Genomic DNA, 20,510 nt, shown 5'->3' with positions numbered 1-20,510 from the left:
GCTCGAGAGTGACGCGAATTTGAGGCTTTCAAAGGTGAGCAAATATGCGCTCACGAAAAAATGAAGTCGTTTCACAAGCAGTTAGTCCCACACACGGCCCATGTGAACCTCGTCGACTTCGGACTCAAGTCCGCACAGATTCTGCAAGAGGCTAAAGCTGAAATATTATGTCCCTAATTAGCCTTCTCATAGAGGAAATCATGAGGATTAAATAGCCGTGAGCTTTTTTTGAACATCCCAAGAAAACGTTTTTTACACCTAAGGAAAAAAGAAAAACCGAATGCCCATTATGTTGTGACATGTTATGTAAGCATTACAACATAAAATAAATAAATAAAAACGTATTTTCTTTCTTTTAAGTATTATAGCAGCAAAATGAGGTTGCCACTGTGAGCTATTATAGGGTAAAGGGAGTTTGAAGAGGAAACGTGAGAATCCGGTGAAATAAGTGTTTTGCAGCCGTCTGCGAGTCACAGATAAGACCGCGTTTTCTTAAAAAAACCCCAAACCAAAACAAAAAAAGTAAATAAAAAATAAAATAAAATAAAAACATCCTTTTATTTCAGCATTCTTTTAGACATTTGTATCTGGCAAAATTTGTGTTGCTAATCATACCCACTGCCACTAATCTGTGCAGGTCAAGTAAAGCGGGTGTCTATTTACACATTTGAGCTAAATTTGACCCCAGCTTTTATGTGTTGTATCAGTATGCTGTTTATAAGATGTACCGTTTGCTCAGTTGAGTAATCCTTCAGCGATATTGGGAATGTGTGTATCAACAGGTTTTGATTTCACCTTGTAGTCTGACATACAGTAGCGTGTGATAGGCCTTCGCAGAACGGTCCAGTGGCAAGTGTGTAATCTGTTTGGGCCTCAGTGTCTTTGCCTCTGCAGCAAATCTCTTGCCAAACCGAGCAGCAGTTTCCAGCAGGTCCGTTCCAAATAGTGTCAAATTAAAGAAGGGTAAACTGATCTACACCAGATTATCCCAGAAACAGCATTCGATATACACGAAATTAAATGAAATTAAAGTTTTAAAAATACTTTACGTTAGTCTGTGCTGTAAAATTTCCCTACAGATTTTTTTTCTTTTAAAACTTTTCTTTTATTTCGCTTTTTAACCTCCCTAAATATTCGACAAAAACTGGATATTTGGTAAACTGCTAAATTACGTGGATGTCCCTATGATAAACGTGCGCTCTTGGCTTCCCAGATAAGTACAGCAATGAAAAGCATGATACAAGGCCATAGATGCCAGACTCTCACTTCATTGCACCCCGCCATTCCCAAAAGTGTCGAAAACAAACAAGAAACCACCGTTTACTCTTGTTATTCATTAGACTTATAATAGCACTATTTTCAGTCACCAGTGAAAGTCTCCCTTATGACACTCAAGCACACACATAATATGCATAAATAAAACATAATGAGCGGCACATTTCAGGGTTACGTTTTTTTTATGACAAAGGATATAAAATGTCAGTTTCCCCCAGTCTATATATACATATATATATTTACTGTCGGTAATACAAAATTCTAATTACGCAATAATTCGATTTTAGACGCTTGGGTAAATAATGAATTCACTTCTTCTCGTCTAAACAGGAAAATTTAAGAGTTCGTTCAGTACATTTTAATTAGGGGTCAGTTGCTACCCTTAAAATAGATGTAAAGCCGCGGGCCTTTATTTTCGGTTTGGGCGGGAAAAAATACTTTAATTGATATGATGACGGTATGCGAAGACCAAAGTTTTTTTTTTCTCCCCTCAAAGCTGCTTTTAAACGCTCAACAACAACAAAGTCGGTGTGACTGCAAAGACCTTATCCAGCTCTTTCTCCCGTGTTTCTTCTCCTGTCGGATTATTTTCCCCATTTTCACACGTGGGAATGGTTTCACCCCTGCTTAGTATTCTCACATTGTAGCAATTCCAACAATGAACCGACACGCCATTCAAGTAGAGGGGTAAGCCAGGCAAAGTTGCAGAGCCTATCCTTCTAGGCTGCCATGCCTCTGATGAATGGCTGTAAATTCTGTGCTCTTCCTTCACCAGTCATAATTGATTGCATATATATACGTGTATAGCGTCATCACAGACGTTGGTTACACCCAAAAACACGCATATATATATATATCTATATATATATATATATATATATATATATATATATATATATATATATTTACAAACTTGCATCTTGCATAATCTTAAAGTATTTACCTATCTGCACAGATATTTTTTATGCCGCAGAAATACTGTTTATATTTTCCCCCTGAAACATTTCAGTCAGATTCAGTCAAATCTGAGAAAACGGCGCAATTTCTAATAAAACTCTACTACTCTCTTAGGGGACATTGCATGGGACAGTCCAGTCCTCCTGGGGTCAGCAAAGAGATAGAGGAAAAAAAAAACCTAATTATGCTATTTATCCGGCTGATGTGTCGCAATCACTGTTCACACACACTCTGTCAGATTAAAAATAGAAGGCCCGAATAGAGGACATTAAGGCTAAGGGAATTATATAAACCTCAGGGGAGATTTCAAACTGAAGAAGGGGAAAGTAAACTATAGCGATTAATGGCAGCCATAAACAAGAGCAGCCTGTCCCACCCTATTAGAGGTCAACAGTATCCCCAATAATAATGATAATAAAGGTAATTATACATATATTATACATATATGAAATAGGGCCTTCTTATGTTTGGTATAGAACCGTTCCAATACATGACAATAATAATAATATTAGTAATAATAATAATGATATAATCATCATCACAAAAAAATAACTTTTTCCTTCTTATTAAGTTATTTTTTTTCTTCTACACAGTTCCATCTTTGATTTCAAAAAATTAAAAAAATGTTTGAAAAAATTGTATTGCATTTTATAAAAGTAATTTTTTTTTCATTTGTGTTCTTAATGTCGTTTAGGTATGTATGCATGTATTATTATTGTTGTTGTTGTTGTTGTTGTCATTGTTATTTTTTGTATAGCCGCTTGCCAAATTTCCTTCAAATTAGCTATAATCCTTATAATAACTGTGACAATTGTATGTGGCCATTGGCTTCACTTCTTTTTTTCCCCTTTCTTTTTTCTTTTCCTTTTTTTTCTTCCATCAGGCCATTTGATCGGGGATGGGTCTCTGTGACGGATTAGCCGAGTCCCCCCTGAAATTAGGAGCAAGTGTGACACCTACCTGCAGAAGTTGGAAGAGTTAGCGAGCAGTGCCTTGCTACAGGCTACACGCTATCATAATATCCTTCTGCATCTGCTGTGTGCATGACAGCATTCTCGCTTTACTTCAAACTAATGTTTCACATCTAACGCGCTATTAAAGAGGCTCTCCATTAATGATATATAATAGGGCAGTATGTTCTAAATGCATCGCCGCGTCCCTTTTAACAGCTTTGCCACGCCTTTGGAAAATAGCAATGAGGTCTAAATTTGGCATAAAATCGAGCTCATTACGGAGTTCACCACCTGATTGCTCTGCATAAAACACGGGAGGTAATTGGGTTAAATGAGTGGTCCTTGGTATTGTTATTATATATCAATGTCCACATTTAGAAGTCTGCTCAAAAAAAGGGGAAAAAATGAGGCCTTGTGAGCATTTCCAAGAAAAGAAAAAAAGACACAAGTCTCAGATTAAACTGTAAGTGTTTTGCTCGAATCGTTCTTTTTTTTCATTCGTTGAAACTCTATGAAAATGTGCCAAAATACAACGGCTCTTTATGTCAGATATTCCAACATCGTTTTTTTTTTTCCTTTTTCTTTTTTTTCTTCTTTTTTTGCAGGCCCCTTTTTTGTTTCAAGTTCGCCAGAGTTCTCATTGCCATGTTTTTTTTTTTTAATAATTACCGTTGAAACATCTGTCACGGTGATAAATTGAATTATATCTTCGCATAGATTAACTGACAGTTAAGCATTTTAGACACGTATCAGGGATTACCAACTGCACCCCCCCCCCCCCCCCCAAAATAATCGCTGCACAAATATATATATATTTTTTATCCATAATTTACTTCAAAGATAGTGTGTTGTCCATTTTAAATACAAAAATGCTACATTAAATATACATGTTAGTCTTTAATACAAATAGACTCAGGCGGCTGCAGCGATTAAGACCATTCTTGTTACATTTTAAGATTAACCATTCAAAACTTTAAAAAAAAAAACGAGGATAAGCATTTACTCAGAAAATAACTGTTCTCAGAATTTGCTTCACCGTTGCTCTTTTTTCTTATCTTTTTTTTTAATGCAACCAAAATAAATAAATGTCCGTAGTGAGTGGAAAATATTCAGGTATTAAATGTTCGACATACCTTTCTTTAGTTCATAAGGGGATTCTTTACAAAGATCTACCTGCGTTTGGCCTCTGACTTTCTGGCTCTCCCTTACCAAAGCCTCAGCTCTATTTAACACAGTCTGGTTTAATCCATTGAAATGTGCCGTGGAGCCCGTGGTTACCGAGCCGTGGTTACTGTGAAGGTGTCCAAAACTGCCACCATAGTTCGTGTAGCCAGGGTAGAAAGCGGAGGTGTAGTACAGAGGCCTGGATAGGACTGTGCTGTTGGGGAGCGGGCACTGAGGGGATGATCGTGATGGAGAAGCGCTAGTGCCTATTACAGTGCTCTGACCCAAACCAGGGCAAGACTGTGACACCTCGCCGCTGCCCTTACACCTGTCTGAGGACGTGGCGATTTCCGCAAGGGACCAGAGTTTGGGTTTAGGAGCAGAGGGGGGCGAGTGGATAACAGAGGTCACGTTGCTGGTGACCGTACTCGATGCATGGCTCAAATCTGACGGCTTGTCTTGTTGCGCAAGCTGGTTCCCCCGGGGCATCGCTGAAGGAGACGACGTGGTTGGTTTCGCAGAATCCGGCAACAACTCTGTAGTCCGCTCCTCCTGGTCTTTTAACTCCGTGTCACTCAGAAGGTGATCCGTGTCTTTGCTATGGTTTTCTTCTTTAAATCTGTCACAGCCTATGTCCCCTGGGTTAAGAAGTTTGTGATCTAAAGCACACACACATACACACACACGCACACACACACACACACACACACACACACAAGGAGACCACAGTTACTTCCAAATAAGCATTAAAATGTTCGTAAAACTCTAGCATGTGTTTCAGATGATTATCAAGCAATTAAACACAGATGCAAACTGAAAGTGGGTGTGCAAAAAAATATTTGGGTACCTTTGCACGTTTCTCTTGCAAATTATAATTGTGCTATAAAATGTTCTCATAAACATGTAAAAGCCTAAAAAGGAAAATGAACTCCCCCCCATAATTATGACTTATGAGTTTATTAAAGTCTGAGCATTCACTACACCGATTAAATGTATTTCAAGTATCAAAATAGCTTTTGCGATGATAAGAAGCGTTTGTACAACTGTAGCCGAATACCAGCTCAATTCACCGGCTGCAGCCTTATTATGCAGTTAAAGATAAATTGACTGCTAAATACTTTGCGTCACCAGCAATTTCAGCCACTGAGAAGTCAAACGAGGGGAGTTCAAGGTGATTATTATTTAAAGCAATTGTCCCATTATAAATAATATACAACCATTAACCAGCAATCAATTTTGCACCCTGAGTGGAAAGACTGCGATGAAAAATTGATGATTTTTTTTTTGCCCCCTTTTTTTTCTGCACCACCGACCTGCTTCCGTGTCTGTGGAGTCTCCCTTATCTGTGGGCTTGTTTGGCTCGTCGTCGTCGTTTTTCTCCAGGTCGATATTTTCGTCCTCCTCCTCGTCCTCGCTCCGGTTCCGAGGAGTCCAGGTCATTTTGTTCTCCTTCTTTAGCCTCCTCCTGGCGTTGGCGAACCAGGTTGACACCTGGGTGAGGGTCATTTTGGTGATGATAGCCAGCATTATCTTTTCGCCCTTGGTAGGATAGGGATTTTTGCGGTGCTCGTTGAGCCAGGCCTTCAGGGTGGCGGTGGCGTCCCGGGTTGCATTTTTACGGTATGCTGGATCACCGTAAGGGTAGGTGCCCAAGGGTGCTGCGTAAGGATGGTATCCTATTGAGCCCGCCATGCCCGTAGTGTGGTCATAGGGAGAACTCTGTAATAAAAAACGAGAAAGTGTGCAAAAGTTCTGTTATTCTTTAAACTGCTGCAAAATACTTAGAAGGACTTGCGGCACACAAACGTAAACACACGTGCACGACTCCACACATAAACACGCGTACGAATGGTCACGCAAGCACATACTCGTAATCTTGCAAGGGTGCACTGGCTTTAATCCAGCGGTTCGAGTATGGAGTCAATGTTTATGGAATGGTTTTGAACTTAATTGGATATTTGAAATGGGATTCGTGCTTCGGTGTTATTTATTTACTTATTTTTATTCTATTTTAATTTTTGTTTTCTTCACGTTAACGCGATGTGATTATTGCTGTTGCTACTGAAATAGAACATTTTCCAAATAGAATAACATAAAAACATTATTCTTTTTCCTTGCCTGTTAAACAGCGATCAATCTTTAAGCAGTAGCAAATGGGCCTATAAAACAAATATGAATTACTTACGTGGTAAGAGATCGCTCACAGGGAATAGGAGACAATTAAATAAAATTGTTTTCAGCCTTTTTAGTTTTACTATTTAAGTTTTATATTTGGACCAACTAATGGACTTACAAGAAAGAAACGCAGCGATGTAAGCTGCCGTCCGTTTCGTTCGGTCAGGAGCTTAGAAGCTTCGGCAAGACATTGTCTAATCTATTAAAAACGACTATTAATTTCAAAGCCACAACAGTACACGACCTTTTTTAGATTAGTTACATTTACTCAGGAGTATCTTTTCTGGACATGAAAATCTCTACTTTTCTATCCACGTACTTTTCTGTGACGCACATTTCTTCTCAATGGCTTGATTCCGACTGCGCAACACACACCTAAGGGTTCTATAACGAGTTAATTCCCCTCGCTTTTGCTACCTATTAGACTGAATAATCACCTTTAGTGTACTCACCACATATGAGGTGAACGTGGCAGCTGCCGCCGCGTCTGCATTATATGGCAAGTGGGAGTTGTAGCCTGGCGAGGCGCTGGTGAACGCGGTAGATCCGGCATATGGCGCAAACGCAGATCCCGAAGAGGATCTCCCAAGTTCCTCGGTTCTGGGTCCCGATATAACACTGGTGCTGTACGCGGGGCACGAATACAGGGCTAATGAAGCGGACGGCTGGTACAAGTAGCCCTGAGGATATGCCATGCTGGAGTCTGGAGAGTATAAGCCACTTAACTTGTGCACTTTCCCCCCTTTATTTTCTCATGCGCTGATGTCGGAGCGCATAGAGCTGTATCTGCAGCCCGCTGTCTCCCCCCTTCTAAATGGCAATTGTCAAGGCAAAAAGTAATTTTTTAGATGAAAATAAGCTTGGATATTGGGTGGATTTTTTGGTCGCTGCCAGTCAGCCAGTCAGCCACTGTCCGCCGGAGGTTTGGTCTTGTTTTGTTTTCTGCTGCTCCCTTATCGGAGTTGAATCCTCGCTCTCATGCCCATGCAGAAGTTTTTATTATTATTTTTTTCTTTGCCAGTCGGACGGGGGCTTTGCTTGGGAAAATGTCCTGCCAAGATGCTAAGTTGGAAATTGAGGATCCTGACGCCTACTACGCTGCACTCTACGCTCCTCCTCTCGGGGTGTAGTCACAGAAGGAAAAGGCAAGCTTATGCTGGGTAACCACAACTCTGCCCAAACCCATGGTCTCTCTCTCTCTCTCTCTCTCTCTCCCTCTCTCTCTTCTCTCTAACACCCCCTCCTTTCCGTTGCATTAACTAACAACCCTTCTCATTCTCTATTTCTCTATTTTTTCTTCTTTAACAAGGCTTGTTGCTGTAAGTGCGCCTTGCAGCCCCCCCTTTGGATGGCGACACCATGCGAGTCTGTCAACTCCCAACTTTCTTCTTTTTCTTCCAAATAGGAAGCCGTCACTTTCACACTTGATCAATAACAAGTCGGCTGTTGTATGCCAGGATATGGGCTCGCAAGATACCGGCAGGAATTAAAAAAGACGGTCCACCGCAGTGCTCTCTTTTTTGTTATTCTTTCTTTGTGCTTAAAAACGTCCTCATTTCACATATTTGCGTTAAACCAACAGACTGACGCCACGCGATCTCCGTGCGCCTTGCATTAAAATCGGCAGTTGGGGTTTCAAATGGATTACTACAGTTGTGCAAGTCGACTTTCTAACGCACGACGATTGTTGCATTGGTAAGACAGTATAGCCTGTGACAAAAGTAAAAGTAAGATGGCGCAAATTGTCCTCGAGCGACAACTGTGTGAGAATAGTTTTGTAGGTGAGAATTATTATTATTTTTTATCATGTCGACGGTTTTATGTTTTAATTGTGAACGCATGGTCGTCCACTCCGTGATCACGGCTATTTGCTTATTTTATTGTATTTTTTTGCAAATTATCCTGAAATGAACCAGTCGGATAAGCTACACTGCCAGAAACTCATGAACCTTCAAACCAGGGCAGAACAGTGCCAAGTGCACCGAATCTCACCGGACAAACTCATTTGATCCCTGTAGATGCATTTCTGTTCCTGAAAACAGATAAACGGTGTTAAATGTACCGCTTTTATCGTTAATTAGCTAAATATATTTAAATACATTTAATAAAGATAAGTCCAGGCATCATTATTAAACATAATAAATAACGGTCATTATTATTATTATAATTATTATTGGGACATAAATGTCGTTCTTTCACAAGTATGGAATACTAACTTGGATTCAAAATATGAGCTGAATTTTATTATTTTGTTTAGTATGTTTCAAACATCTAAAAGCCCATTCTCATTCTGGTGACTTTCCAGTTCAAGTCTCAGATAAGCCGAAAGGGATCGCTGTAGGCGCTGCTAAAGAGTGTGTGTGCACATATTGTCACGTGTTTCTTACGTTCCGAAAACCTCTAGAGAGCAAAGAATGATGACGGTGGTACAGTGGGAGAAGACTCAGACTTACGAGGGAGAGAAAGAGGGGAAAAAGAGAAAGATGGATGCACAAAGCGATCCTACAGTATAGCCTAATCAGATGACAGTGATACCATGAGCCCTAGTTTCACAGCGCCCTGTAGTGATTAGACACTCAAGTAATTATTGAAACTTTTCTCATAATAACAGATGGTACTAATATACATATATATATGTATTCGTTTTTTAATTTACGTTAAAGTTAAAATAAAGCAGCAGTGTTAAACAGCCTCCTTATTAGAGACGTAAATGTATTTAATAGTGGAGTGATTGTGTGCCACGAGCTATAAAATTCACATAACTGGAATATTGTGCCTTGTGGGTTGTTTCATCCCGAAATATTTACTTATCTATTTATTTCATAATATATAGGGGGGAAAAAGTTTTGAGGGCCTAGGATGAAGGGTCTGTGTCATGTGTCCTCCTTAATGCGTTCTGGTTCAGAGTTGCTCTCTGAAGTAGGAGGAGGACCCATAATTTGAGATCACGGAGCCTATAATAGGAGTAGGGTTATGGCAACTGCTACCGCCTCTCAGCACTGCTCCGATAAAGGAGGAGGTATAGGTGAGTACAGTTTTGTTCATTTGTGTGTGTTTTTTAATGCGAAAAGGTATTTGAACTACGCAAATGTTCGCAATATTCTGGGTTTAATCTTCATTTATATTTTAATTATTCTGATATTATCTGACTGTGTCTCTTCCTATTCGCTATCACTTCTTCTTCCTCTTTCCCCCCTGAGTGAACTGCCTCCGTTTTGACGCATGGAAACGTTTTTAAGTGGCAAAGAAGAATTGAATGAAAGATGATGCATGCCACTTAAAATGCCTGAGGGAGCAAGCGTAATCTAAATTGGATATAGAAGCTATTATTACACAACATTATGCGTTGTGGCGGACTAATTGCGTGGCTGGGTGCGTTAAACAGTCAGTTAATGTCGAGTGGCAGACAGGTTTCTGGAGCGCACAAGGTCAGCTGTACTGCTCCCAAGCCTTTAGTGGTATACAGAAAAATGCTTGAAGTATTCATGGGATTTTTAACCATTCTAAATCTGTGTCCTAAACCGATTAGTTGACACCAATTTTTCTTTGATGTATTAGCTGAGGGCTTTTGCCACTTGGAAGCCAATTGAAATTCAAAACAGTTTTCGCTCCAAATGCTGTGGGGAGATCTGCTGCAAATAATGGATGTAATTTATTTTTGACCTTGCTTTTTTTTTTTTCTTTTTTTTTTTTCAAAAGGGAGGGTTGTTAAATGATTAAACATATGTGCACTAGCTCTCGACTAAACAACTAGCATTTGATTGGCTATTATTAGTTTTGCATTATAGAGCTGTAAATTTCCATATTTCTTAAAGTGTTATATAAGTGATAAACATGACTAAAATTGTTATTGCTTTTTTTAATGCCCAATTCACTCTTAAAAAGTTGCTGTTCTTGGTGTTATTTTTCCTAAATGAATTAAAAAAATAATAATTGACTCTTTGTTTTTGTTTTTGAATCCCAGATCCATGTTGATGAAGTCACCAAGCAGTCAGTGAAATGCACCCTAACCTTCAAACACACAAGCACACTTGCAAATACACCTTAAGTTAAATAACCTTTTTCACATTTTGAAACGATAATTAAAAAACACAGGTGGATATATACTCAAAAAGTCAGTTCTGTGTATAAACACAGAACTGACTGTAATAATTTATCAGTTTTTTAACTCTCTTATAGTCTTTAAATATGCTGCATTGCTGCTATTCCCGGGTTTTTTATTCGAGATAGAATCCCTTAATGTTTTACTTAGTATCACCACTTTTCCTCACACAAACTGATGCCCATGATTCGATGGGTTGATTTGACTTTAATAATCATACAATTTACATGAAGCACAATAATATGGCTTTCAGGGGAGAGAATCTATTTTTTGATCTCCTTTCTGTTCTTGTGATCTCTTTTTCTTTTATTGACCTGAATGAAGATGTATGGAGTGAGAGTGTGTGTGTGTCTTCGGTTTCCTCCTGATGGGGTATATCAGCTCCCCCCACTTCTCCCTACTCCCCACGATCCCCGCAAGGCTGAATGGCAGGCCTCTGGATTGGCTAAGTGATGAAATGATGACCCTATTATGGGAAGCGATTCCAAAATGAGAGATATCAGACGAAGATTACACCCCTCTCTCACTGCCACGCCATCCTCCTGCAATACACTGCCAGCTGCGCAGATGATGATTGATTCGCTTGAGATGGATCACAGGAAGCACCCATTGATTTTTCTGTGTTTTATCAAAAATATTTATTTACAGTTGTATCCATAGGGTGTATCCAGACTCAACCCATACTTCGTTCTCCAAATGGGGGTTGGTATAAAAGAGATAATTCCCCCTGTTCCATGACAAGACGAATGACCTGAAGTATTACTTCAGAAATGAGTCAATAGGCTCAGTGAGTAAATGAATATTGATTGGATATAATGAAGCCTGAGTGTGAATATGAGCCCTGTTGCAGACTTCACTGCAGTGATGCTGAACCTCTCCAACTGAATTTTTTGCAGACCTGCATGCACAGCTGGGACTAAATACACCTCATTCAGATGGTGAATCAACACACTCAACATTCAACTTTTCCTGTGTATTTTGATTCATGATCTGAGAGTGTCCATACTTGACTCGCTTCTTATCAGATCTATGGCTAAATAGCATGTTTATGGTGAAGGTACTATAGGTGCCATATGGCAATAATCCAAGACTCATGTTACTTAAAAGCTCTGGAGACATGTAGGAGGCATTTCTGTGTCACCTTTACAAAGGTAAACTGATACAACATACAAATCAAATGACAACTAGAATGCTAAAACCACAGTGTGGGAGCTGTGCCCTAGATATTTGCACTGACTTAATCCAATTGAAATAGTATGAGTGAGTTGCAGGGGCTCCCAGGTCTGTTGCTTGCTTATGTATGTGATGCATAATAGAAGTTGACGAGGTTGGTGATAGATCACAGCCCAGGTAATGTAAACACATTAATCCCTCAGGGTTCATGTGCATGTTCTTTCTCTCCTTTTCTCTTATATCAGTTCCTCTCTCTCTATCTGTCTTTCTCTTTCTCTCTCTTCAAGCCCCCATCCTCCCCCCTCCACGTTCATCATCTTCCCTAAACGCGTTAGTGGAGCACAAACCAGAAGCAGCCTTAATCTGTCAACATGCCCTTTAATTGGAGGGAGAAAACAACACGTGCTTCTGGTTATGCCATTCCTAAGTGCACATGCCAAAGAAACACAGAGTTCATGGAAGAAGTGATCCCGGGAGAGCAGGGCATAATTAAAAGTATCTTTTAATAGGCTTGTAATGCTGAGCCAGACTCTTGTTGCTTTAAGTAGAGGGCGAACTCTGTGGCTGGAGACGGACATGCAAGGGGCTTCTGCTGAGGGAGCCTGTAAACGATACATTGCCTCGTCGTCATCAGACATGCAGTCTCTGCCTCAGTCACCACACTCGAGATGACAGCCACTTTCCACCCCTGCCGCGGACACCTTGGCTTACCCGTTGCCGTGTTCTTTTGTTCTCAGAATGAGAGATTCTCCTCCACGACATCACCTCTCCTCATCTCCTTCCCAGCCACTTTGGCAAGTTGTGTTCTACCTCCTACTCACAGCACCAGCGGGGAGTGAGAACTGGGACTAAGAGGTTGATTTGGGGCCTGCTACACTGTAATCAAATGAGACTGCTTAGGGGAGAGGAGAAGGAGGAGGTGGAGTATTATGTTCTGTCATGCATTCCACTGCAGCATTGTTGCTTTTTTGTTTTTGTCAGGGCAGGCTTTGATGCTGTATCCTCTTACCTTTGTAGTCCCGGTAGCCATGTTTCATAAACACGGAATGGGAAACATCCTCAGCATTAGAAATTTAGATTGCTGCTTTCCTCCTGCCACTCTGCATTCCGCACGTGCCCGGTCGCATTCTCCATCTCCCAATGCTGAGGTATTAAGTTTCCTCTCCCATGCCTCTGATACATTTAAACATCTTACAATCAGTCCCTTTTATTCGGTGTGTCATGTATAATCTGCGGAAACAACAATGCCAACATGGCTCTATGTTGCTCTCGCTCTCTTGGTACTTAAGAAGTCTGCTGTCACTGTTTTGTTTCAGGACAATTGCACTTGCAAAATGCTTACTTGCTTTAAATTGAGAAGTTGCTAGGTATTCAATTTAGAACTTGTCTTCATTATTAAGAATGTAATATTAATGTCAAGCTATCTTTCTTTGTATTTTCACAAAGGGAATAGGCAGTGCATGGTTGTCTTTGTAGTTAACCGAAAGTCTCAGTGGGATAACAGTGTATTATAATCCTTAATCTATCTTAACTCATTAAAATGCAGTGTTCAGTTCTGCTGGCCAAATTTTATTGTCTCGTTGCATTTTTAGTGATATGAGAGAAATTCCATGCGTAATTGAATATTTAAATGTCAGACACTGACGAGAATCATTGCAAAGTCCTGAAATTACTGCCACATATAGGTATATAATATACTTAAGAAAAAAAGTTAGATAAGATGCAAATCAGCAGAATCGTCCTCTGTAACACACTGTGCCTCAGTTCTCTCTTTTCTTCTACCTCTTCTTCTTCTTGGAAAGTAACCATTTTGTCCGACATCTGACACACTGCCCTGGGTTATTGAGCCAGACGTGGAAATCCAAAGCGGAGATGCTCTCCTTAATGCCTGACACCTGGTGCAGATTTGGAAGGGATTGCACTACAGGTACTGTCTTACCTCTTCACCAATCCCAGAAAGTCCCTTAGGTATTTCCTTTTCTTTCCACGGCTGTGTTTGTTTCTACTCTTCTTTGCCACCCAGGTATCAAGCCTCTGTTAGCTGGCCCCTGTGTTGGGATTAAGTTCAGAAGGTGTTGAAAAAGGATACCTATCATCCCTTTGATAAATATGATTCTGATTTGTTCAGGTATTTTAAAGGCCTCAAAAAATATAAGTAGGATTAAAAACCTTTCTAAGTATACGTTACATTTTCAGTGGGATAAAATGAAAGAAAGATTTCCTGTCCAGGAGCCAGAGCTTTTTTTTTCTACTTTAAAAATAAAGTAAATGATAGCAATTGAAGAAAGGGTGCAATGCTGTCACTGATAAGTTAAATCTGACAGTTCTTTCATTTGACAAAAAATGAGTTCAGTTTTCTGGAATGATTACTGAAACATGTCTGATGTTAATATTATTAAACTGCTAATTCCACTTCTGATCCTGTTATTTGTTCTTCTCTTGCCACACCCTCTGTCAGGGTATGCTTTACAAGTGGACGCTACTCTGGAGTGTTGCAGCTCACCTTACCGCTTGCAGTCACATCTGCAAACTGTGCTGGAGCAGAATGGCTAGCGAACATAAACACAGCAAGGACATCAAAGGCCGGCAGGTTGGGCTATACCACCTGAGCATGCTGATTGCAGTGCAGTTCAGTATCATCTGACTGGTGAAAACAGAGGATTTTGTTGCACCAAGTTGAGACATTTAACAGAAGGTTCCAACCAGAATTTTTTGTTTATTTGTTTAAAAAAATAAAAATAAATGAATAAATAAAAGCTCAAAACACAAGCCTTTTGGCCTATGAATGGCAAATTATAATTCAGTCCTGGATAACTCAGGCAACACAGATAAACTGTGAGCTGTACGCCACAATAATGTAACAGTCTTTCCTGGATAATAATATAATAAGCAAGATAAGCAAGTGCACACTTGGTGAGCTTCATAGGCACACTGTTTATGTTGACACATGCAACTCTCTTCCTGATGCAAATGCAATCTAAACATTAAGCAAAGGGAAGGCAAGCGTAGCCCATAAAGGCTGTGAGCTCCAAACACTTTGAACAGACAACTATCACTAATCACTCCCAGAGCAGTGCGGCGTGTAATTACTCTGCCAAACGTTTGCCTTTCACAGCTTAGCACTAGGAGCCCTGACCCTGCGCTTCCCTGTCTTTCCTCACCACCGTGCATGTGGAAGGGGAGGACCCCCACCACCCCCCGCCTGCTCCTCTTTCCCCTTTCTCTTTAGCAAGGGGAAAGGCAAGCTGAGCTCCCTCTCAGTATTTAGAAAAAGAGGGGGGGGGGGGGGGGGGGGGAGAGAGAGGGGGAAAAAGAGAGGGAGAAAGACAGGAAGGGAGAAGACTGAGGTTGGTGCTTCCGGCTTTGTGGGAGCCCATTTAAACAGGCTTTGAAACCCTAGCCATCCGGAGATCAGAAATAGCCTTATTGACTGCATGGGCCCAGAAGTGACTGAGCACACAGGGTTCTTAAGAGTTCACTCTTCCTCGCTGCTTGGAACAGGGGGGTGGGCACCACATGCTGAGGTCCTCTACAAAGATTTTGGACATAAATTTTACATCAGGGGAAAATATTATTTTTACAGCTATTTTTAGTGTTGCATGGTTGTATCTCAATTTTTGTGCTGTTGTAGGATTTGTGTGTGTGTGTGGTTTATTTTAGTTATTTTTTATTTTATTGTTTGGAGTGACAGACATCTAATTCTACTTTTTCCCCACAGTCTTATTTATTGATATTAGTAATGCAGCTGTCATTCTGCAATGAGATCTGTCCTGTGTCTGGGTGAATGCTGATAAGATGACACAATGCAAATATGAAGTGTGATGGAGCCGCCTTGGCAAGCAGGTACAGAGTGTGCAGGGACCAGCATCCCATAATGACTATTAGCTGGATTTCACAGCCTGCTTCTGATCTCTTTCAGTGACAGGGGCCTTTATAAGAGGCTGGGTGTGTCACTGCCCCTCCTAATGGCTCTCATATACATGTGCATATGCACCGAAATGGCATATACACAAAGAGGAATATCATACTTTGTACAATAAGTGTAATTCTATTTGGCATCATTGTGAACTTAAAAAAAGACACTTTTTGTATCACAAAAATGCTGATAGATTTTCTCCTTTTTTATTTATTTATTTATTTTTAGGTTTTATGAATAAATGAAATCAGATTGCTATATATTCTAAGCTGGCCCACTGGCACAATGAAACTGAACTTCATAGTAGAAATGATCCTTTCAGCATATTATCGATACATAATGTATTGTTATCTTAATTTCACCACTAGTCATCTTTACCATATTGTCATATTCTTCACCACTGCTGTAAAGGCTCATTTAGATTCGCAGAAGCTTAAAGAGCTCTCTCAGTTGCTGCTTGTATAAGCTTTTGAGAGAGTCCCGTTTTATCACTGATGTAGTAATTTCACTTCATCAGTCAGTTGTGACTAAAAATACATCAGGGATTAGCTTCATGGCCAGACTATCTTCCACTGCTTTGATAACATAATGGGGGCTAGTGCTTGTGGTTACAATCATCTGATATAGGTTCATAACATTCGAAACTACACTTACAATACTATGGGCTTTTTGAAAGAGAAGAATAGAGTGTGATCTTCTTAAACTCTCATGAAAATTGTGTGTTTTCCCTTTTAATTCCTTTGTAGGAGCATTTTGCAAAGATGAAAATTCCTCCCACCCCCACTCGTTCCCCTTTCCAGTTTCTATTCTACACAAATTAGCTATGGTCCTGGAGGGCAAAATGACAAGAGGTTACTGGAAGACTATGTGTTTAATTAATTGAAAAATGCTTAAATTGCTTTTACAGTTGTTATGTGGAGTGAAAAAAGGGAATCCATGTTGCCAGTACTCAACCATAATTAGCACCCGCGGGAATTAAATATTTAACATTAGCTGTGTTGCGGCACTTAGGACACAAATTTCTATTTTAACTATGAAAGCAAGCCTGTCTTAAGTGCATGAGTCTGTGTGGACAGCTGTGCAAAGGGGAACAGCACAGGATATTTCAGCGAGACACCCCAGTGGCATTTCGGGTCCTTCCACATCACATGTGTAAGAGATATGGCAGTTGTATTCCCAGGGGTTAGGCATTACTCAGAGTATTTAGTTTTCTAATTAGGCTGAGGGCCTTCGTCCATGCCTACCACCACCATGGGAGCCAATGAGAATTTCCTCTCTTATATGTCAACTCTGAGACACAGAAAGAGGGGAAAAAACGGGAATGAAAAGAAGGAGATAATCAGGACGCATGTGTGAAAATGAGAGAGATGTACACATGGTTGAAGGAGAAATAAAAGACCTGCAGAAAAGCCTTTGTTTATTCCAACTTTAATTACACATTGCATTTAATGACTCCACTGGTGTGTTTGAGGCTGGAGAGGGAGAAGCTGTGGAGCCTTAATGATCTGTAGTAGTGGATGTCAGCCGAGCCATTGGAGACTTAAAGCCCATTTTTAAAACTCCCTTTTTGTTTGGGCCTAGAGGCGACAGCGCAAATGGAGTTCATGCTAAGCCACACTAGGCTAGACTTAGGGACTACTTCACTGTCTGGTCAGCCAATTTCTCAAAGGGCCAGGCCATTTGGAGGCATCAGCAGCTGACCGCAGCAACTGTTAAGCTTGTCAGCGTGCATCAGGTTACCCACTAATGAGAAGTAATAAAGGTTATCCCAACTTTTTAAGTGTTTGATCTTTGTGCACAGTGGGATTTAAACATAACGCATGGAAGGTGAACCAAGATTGGAATTGGAATTTGACCCTTATGTTATGTGTGAATGAGGATTTAGAAATAGACACAAATAATTAAAAGCTCAAGCTCTGAAACTTGGATGAATAGTTTTGGAATGTAACATATTGTGCGCTTAACTGATATAGATATTGTGGATTATTATTTTTTGTGCAGGGATGCAGGATTACAGGATTACAACCAGGCTTGAAGATTGTCTAAAATCATAGTGGCCAACAATGGTTTCTGCCAGTATACAACAATCGGGCAGCACAAGCTGTATTTTTGAGAAATTGCATCTCGCTCTGGGGAAGCTGCATCTTTACTATAATGTACTAATGCTGGGTTGAATCACTGAATCATGTTCAATTAACACAACTGAATGTATGACCCTTTGAGATGCAGTGTTATTTGTTTTGACACACAGCTCTCAAAAAACGTACCCACCCCATCTTCAGTGCAGAACGTTAAAACCCCTTGTTCTGTAAAACAAATTCTCCGGATTATTCAAAGCTGTGAGAATTAAGATGGAAAAATCCATGCGTAAAATTACCGTCCATTCAACTTGAGGCAATATTTTCCTCTAGAGGCAAATATGTTAATTGAGCTTCCTAAAGTAGCTCAATCCTCAGGTTATTTAATTTCCCCAAAAGCCTTAGCGGTGCTGGGGTTGGTGGGGGGTGTAAAATTCTTTACACCAGCAATATTGTCATCAAGGGAAAAATAGCAGCAATGAGAAGAAATGGAAAAGAGCATACTGGTGGAGGTTGAACAACTGTTAGTTCATGAGGTGTATATATACACACATATACATAATAAAATGAATCATGAGATCATGCAAAAATTTCTTAGATGTTAATGTAAAAGCAAGCTGCTAAATCACTAGTTTTCTGCCAGAAAATACAGTTTTAAATAACTCTAAACTGAGCTTAACCTGCCAAAGAATCATCTTCATAACTGTCATGTCATCTAATTGCTTCTGTCTGTTTTCCCCAAAGGCTGCGTCCAGTTCTGTCACTGGTCCTTAGTGCTCCAGCAGCCTGGTCAAAAAGACATCCTGGCAGGGTCCCAGGGTGGATGCATCGCCCACGCACGCTGCTCTTGCCAGATCCCAGAAGTCTTTGTGGTGAACCACTGACCGTGCTGCTCCCTATTTTCTTCCAACCCAGCAAATAATGTGTCAGAAAAAGATTATTGATAGCCCATAAAAGAAGAGGCAGAATGTTGTTGCCACTCTGCTCCAACTTTAAGGAACAATACAAGTGCTAAACCATCAGTTTCAATGGTGCACTGCTCCTGAAAGAGCACAGCATTTATTTTTCACATTGTTGTTCAGTTTGAATAAAAGGTGCTACAACTGGAACATGAACAGACAACAATTACTTCTATTTTTTAAATGCTGCTTCATTTTCCTTTACATTTGAAACCTTGTAGTGAAGTTGGCAACTTTGTACTGTGTCTATTCAAAAGAAAAATGAGATCCCTCAAAAGAAACATTGAAATTTTCTCCATGCTCTGTTGAGTCATTCGCATTTTTTGCCAACTTTACCAGACACTGGCGAAGCTGTTGCTCATCTGGCCTAAATGTGGCCTGAGTGGGTGATTCTCAGACAGATGAGGGAAGGTATATTTACAGAATTAACGATGCACTCCATCGGCCACACAACAGCTGCCTGCTACACTTAGCTAATTGAGACTGCAGGCCCATTCCCATTTGCAGAGCACCGTGATTGAACAGTTGGGCAGCTTTATGTGTGTTTTTGCTCTCCTCGGGCTTGAAATCAACACTGACGCTCCCATGCAAAAACAAACACTTGTTCAAGCTGACTGTGTGTTGTGGCACCGCTTGTGAGAAATCTGCCTTTTTTGTTGTTCAGTGTTTCACTTTTAACGTTGTTCATCCGTCTTATCAACATGTTTGTTTTCAGGGAGGCAGCGAATGATGTGTTGGCGAGATAGAGCAAGGTTCATCTCAGCAGTAATGCTGTTAAATGAGAGAAGGAGCGGGTGTTTCAAGTCTGTGTGTGTATATACAACACTGTTTTGCTGTAAAATCTGTGTTTATGTTCACTGCAGGCATAATTCACAGTGTGTGTTAAAGGGCTCCGGGCCATGGAGGCACGCGACTGGCAGCGTTTTCTCCCCATTGTAAGAAAACAGAAAAAAAAGAATGAAAAAGAGTTTGGATAAATAACACTTTAATATGTTATGCATGCAAAAAACAGATCACATTTAGATTTGTGACATATCTGAAATTTCACGTCACGGCTAATTTTTCTTTTCAGGCTCTGCCTCGTGTAGGTTATATATTCTCAGTCAAATCCAGATGTCAGTAACTTATACAAACCCAGACATAAGCAGGGTATCACAACGTATAATAGGAATCATGGGCCTTTGATTTTTGGTTTTCCTATTGGAACACCTGTCACTTTTTGGCAAGGGCACACCACAGCACCAGGTCTTCTTTGGTAGCACTGGGAGGAGTGTGTGTGTGTGTGTGAGAATGAGTGAGTGTGAGAGAGCTGAAGATGAAACAGCCGCCGAGGAGGCAGTGATCACATAGACAGACGGGGTGAGTGACAGACAATACCTGCTGTAAAATTCCCTCACATCTCCCCTGATCTGTATTCATAGATCTCGGCTGCTATGCACTGCAAACTGTAGCCCACACCAGCGGGCCCTTTCCGCGCACCGCCCCGCTCAGTTTCACTGTTGCAACTCGCTACACAGACCACTTTTTCTTTCCTTCCCCAAATATTTGCCATCTTTTGTTCTTTGTTTAAATGATGCTCTGATCACAAGGTGAAAGCTCAAAGTAACTCTATAACAAATATGGAATTTTTCCAGCTCTTTCAATCCATCGAATTCTGTAGGACTCTCCTTTAGAGTGTGTTTTTACACTTGAAAATATTTTATATGTGTGAGATTATTAGTATTATTTTTGGGGCAGGTGGGGGTGTATTATTTTAAT

General features: G+C 40.4%; 1 protein-coding gene and 1 long non-coding RNA gene across 7 annotated transcripts; one reads left to right on the top strand and one right to left on the bottom strand.

Moving 5' to 3' along the window:
- Positions 1–3,988: 3,988 nt before the first annotated feature.
- Positions 3,989–7,691, bottom strand: irx5a (iroquois homeobox 5a). The gene is made up of 3 exons (XM_085450203.1): positions 6,977–7,691; positions 5,663–6,068; positions 3,989–5,008 (listed from the first exon to the last, which is right to left on the bottom strand). The coding sequence occupies exons 1-3, from the start codon at positions 7,217–7,219 to the stop codon at positions 4,302–4,304; spliced, it is 1,356 nt and encodes a 451-aa protein (XP_085306329.1). The 5' UTR covers positions 7,220–7,691; the 3' UTR covers positions 3,989–4,301.
- A 110-nt stretch (positions 7,692–7,801) lies between these two features.
- Positions 7,802–18,918, top strand: LOC146718333 (uncharacterized). Of its 6 annotated transcripts, none has more exons than XR_014918494.1 (3): positions 7,802–9,549; positions 12,537–14,389; positions 15,518–18,918. It is a non-coding gene; the product is annotated as an uncharacterized LOC146718333 (long non-coding RNA). The 6 variants fall into 6 exon arrangements; XR_014918486.1 differs by having other exon boundaries at positions 7,802–12,718; positions 12,817–14,389; XR_014918482.1 differs by having other exon boundaries at positions 7,802–12,947; positions 13,602–14,389.
- The last annotated feature ends 1,592 nt before the right edge of the window (positions 18,919–20,510 follow it).

This window comes from Copadichromis virginalis, linkage group LG1 (genome assembly GCF_057382275.1).
Source record: "Copadichromis virginalis isolate Kocher_CV1m ecotype Utaka linkage group LG1, C_Virginalis_male_GT1.1, whole genome shotgun sequence".
Taxonomy (NCBI): Eukaryota; Metazoa; Chordata; class Actinopteri; order Cichliformes; family Cichlidae; genus Copadichromis; species Copadichromis virginalis.
This window is presented reverse-complemented; position numbering and strand designations above follow the sequence as displayed.

Bases quoted from the DNA above. Each gene is read 5' to 3' on its own strand.
- irx5a (XM_085450203.1), bottom strand. From the start codon at position 7,219: ATGGCATATCCTCAGGGCTACTTGTACCAGCCGTCCGCTTCATTAGCC. The intron at 6,069-6,976 runs GTGAGTACACTA...TTTTTATTACAG, and splicing joins CCACGTTCACCTCATATGTG to AGTTCTCCCTATGACCACAC. The intron at 5,009-5,662 runs GTCGGTGGTGCA...TGTGTGCTTTAG, and splicing joins CTCCACAGACACGGAAGCAG to ATCACAAACTTCTTAACCCA.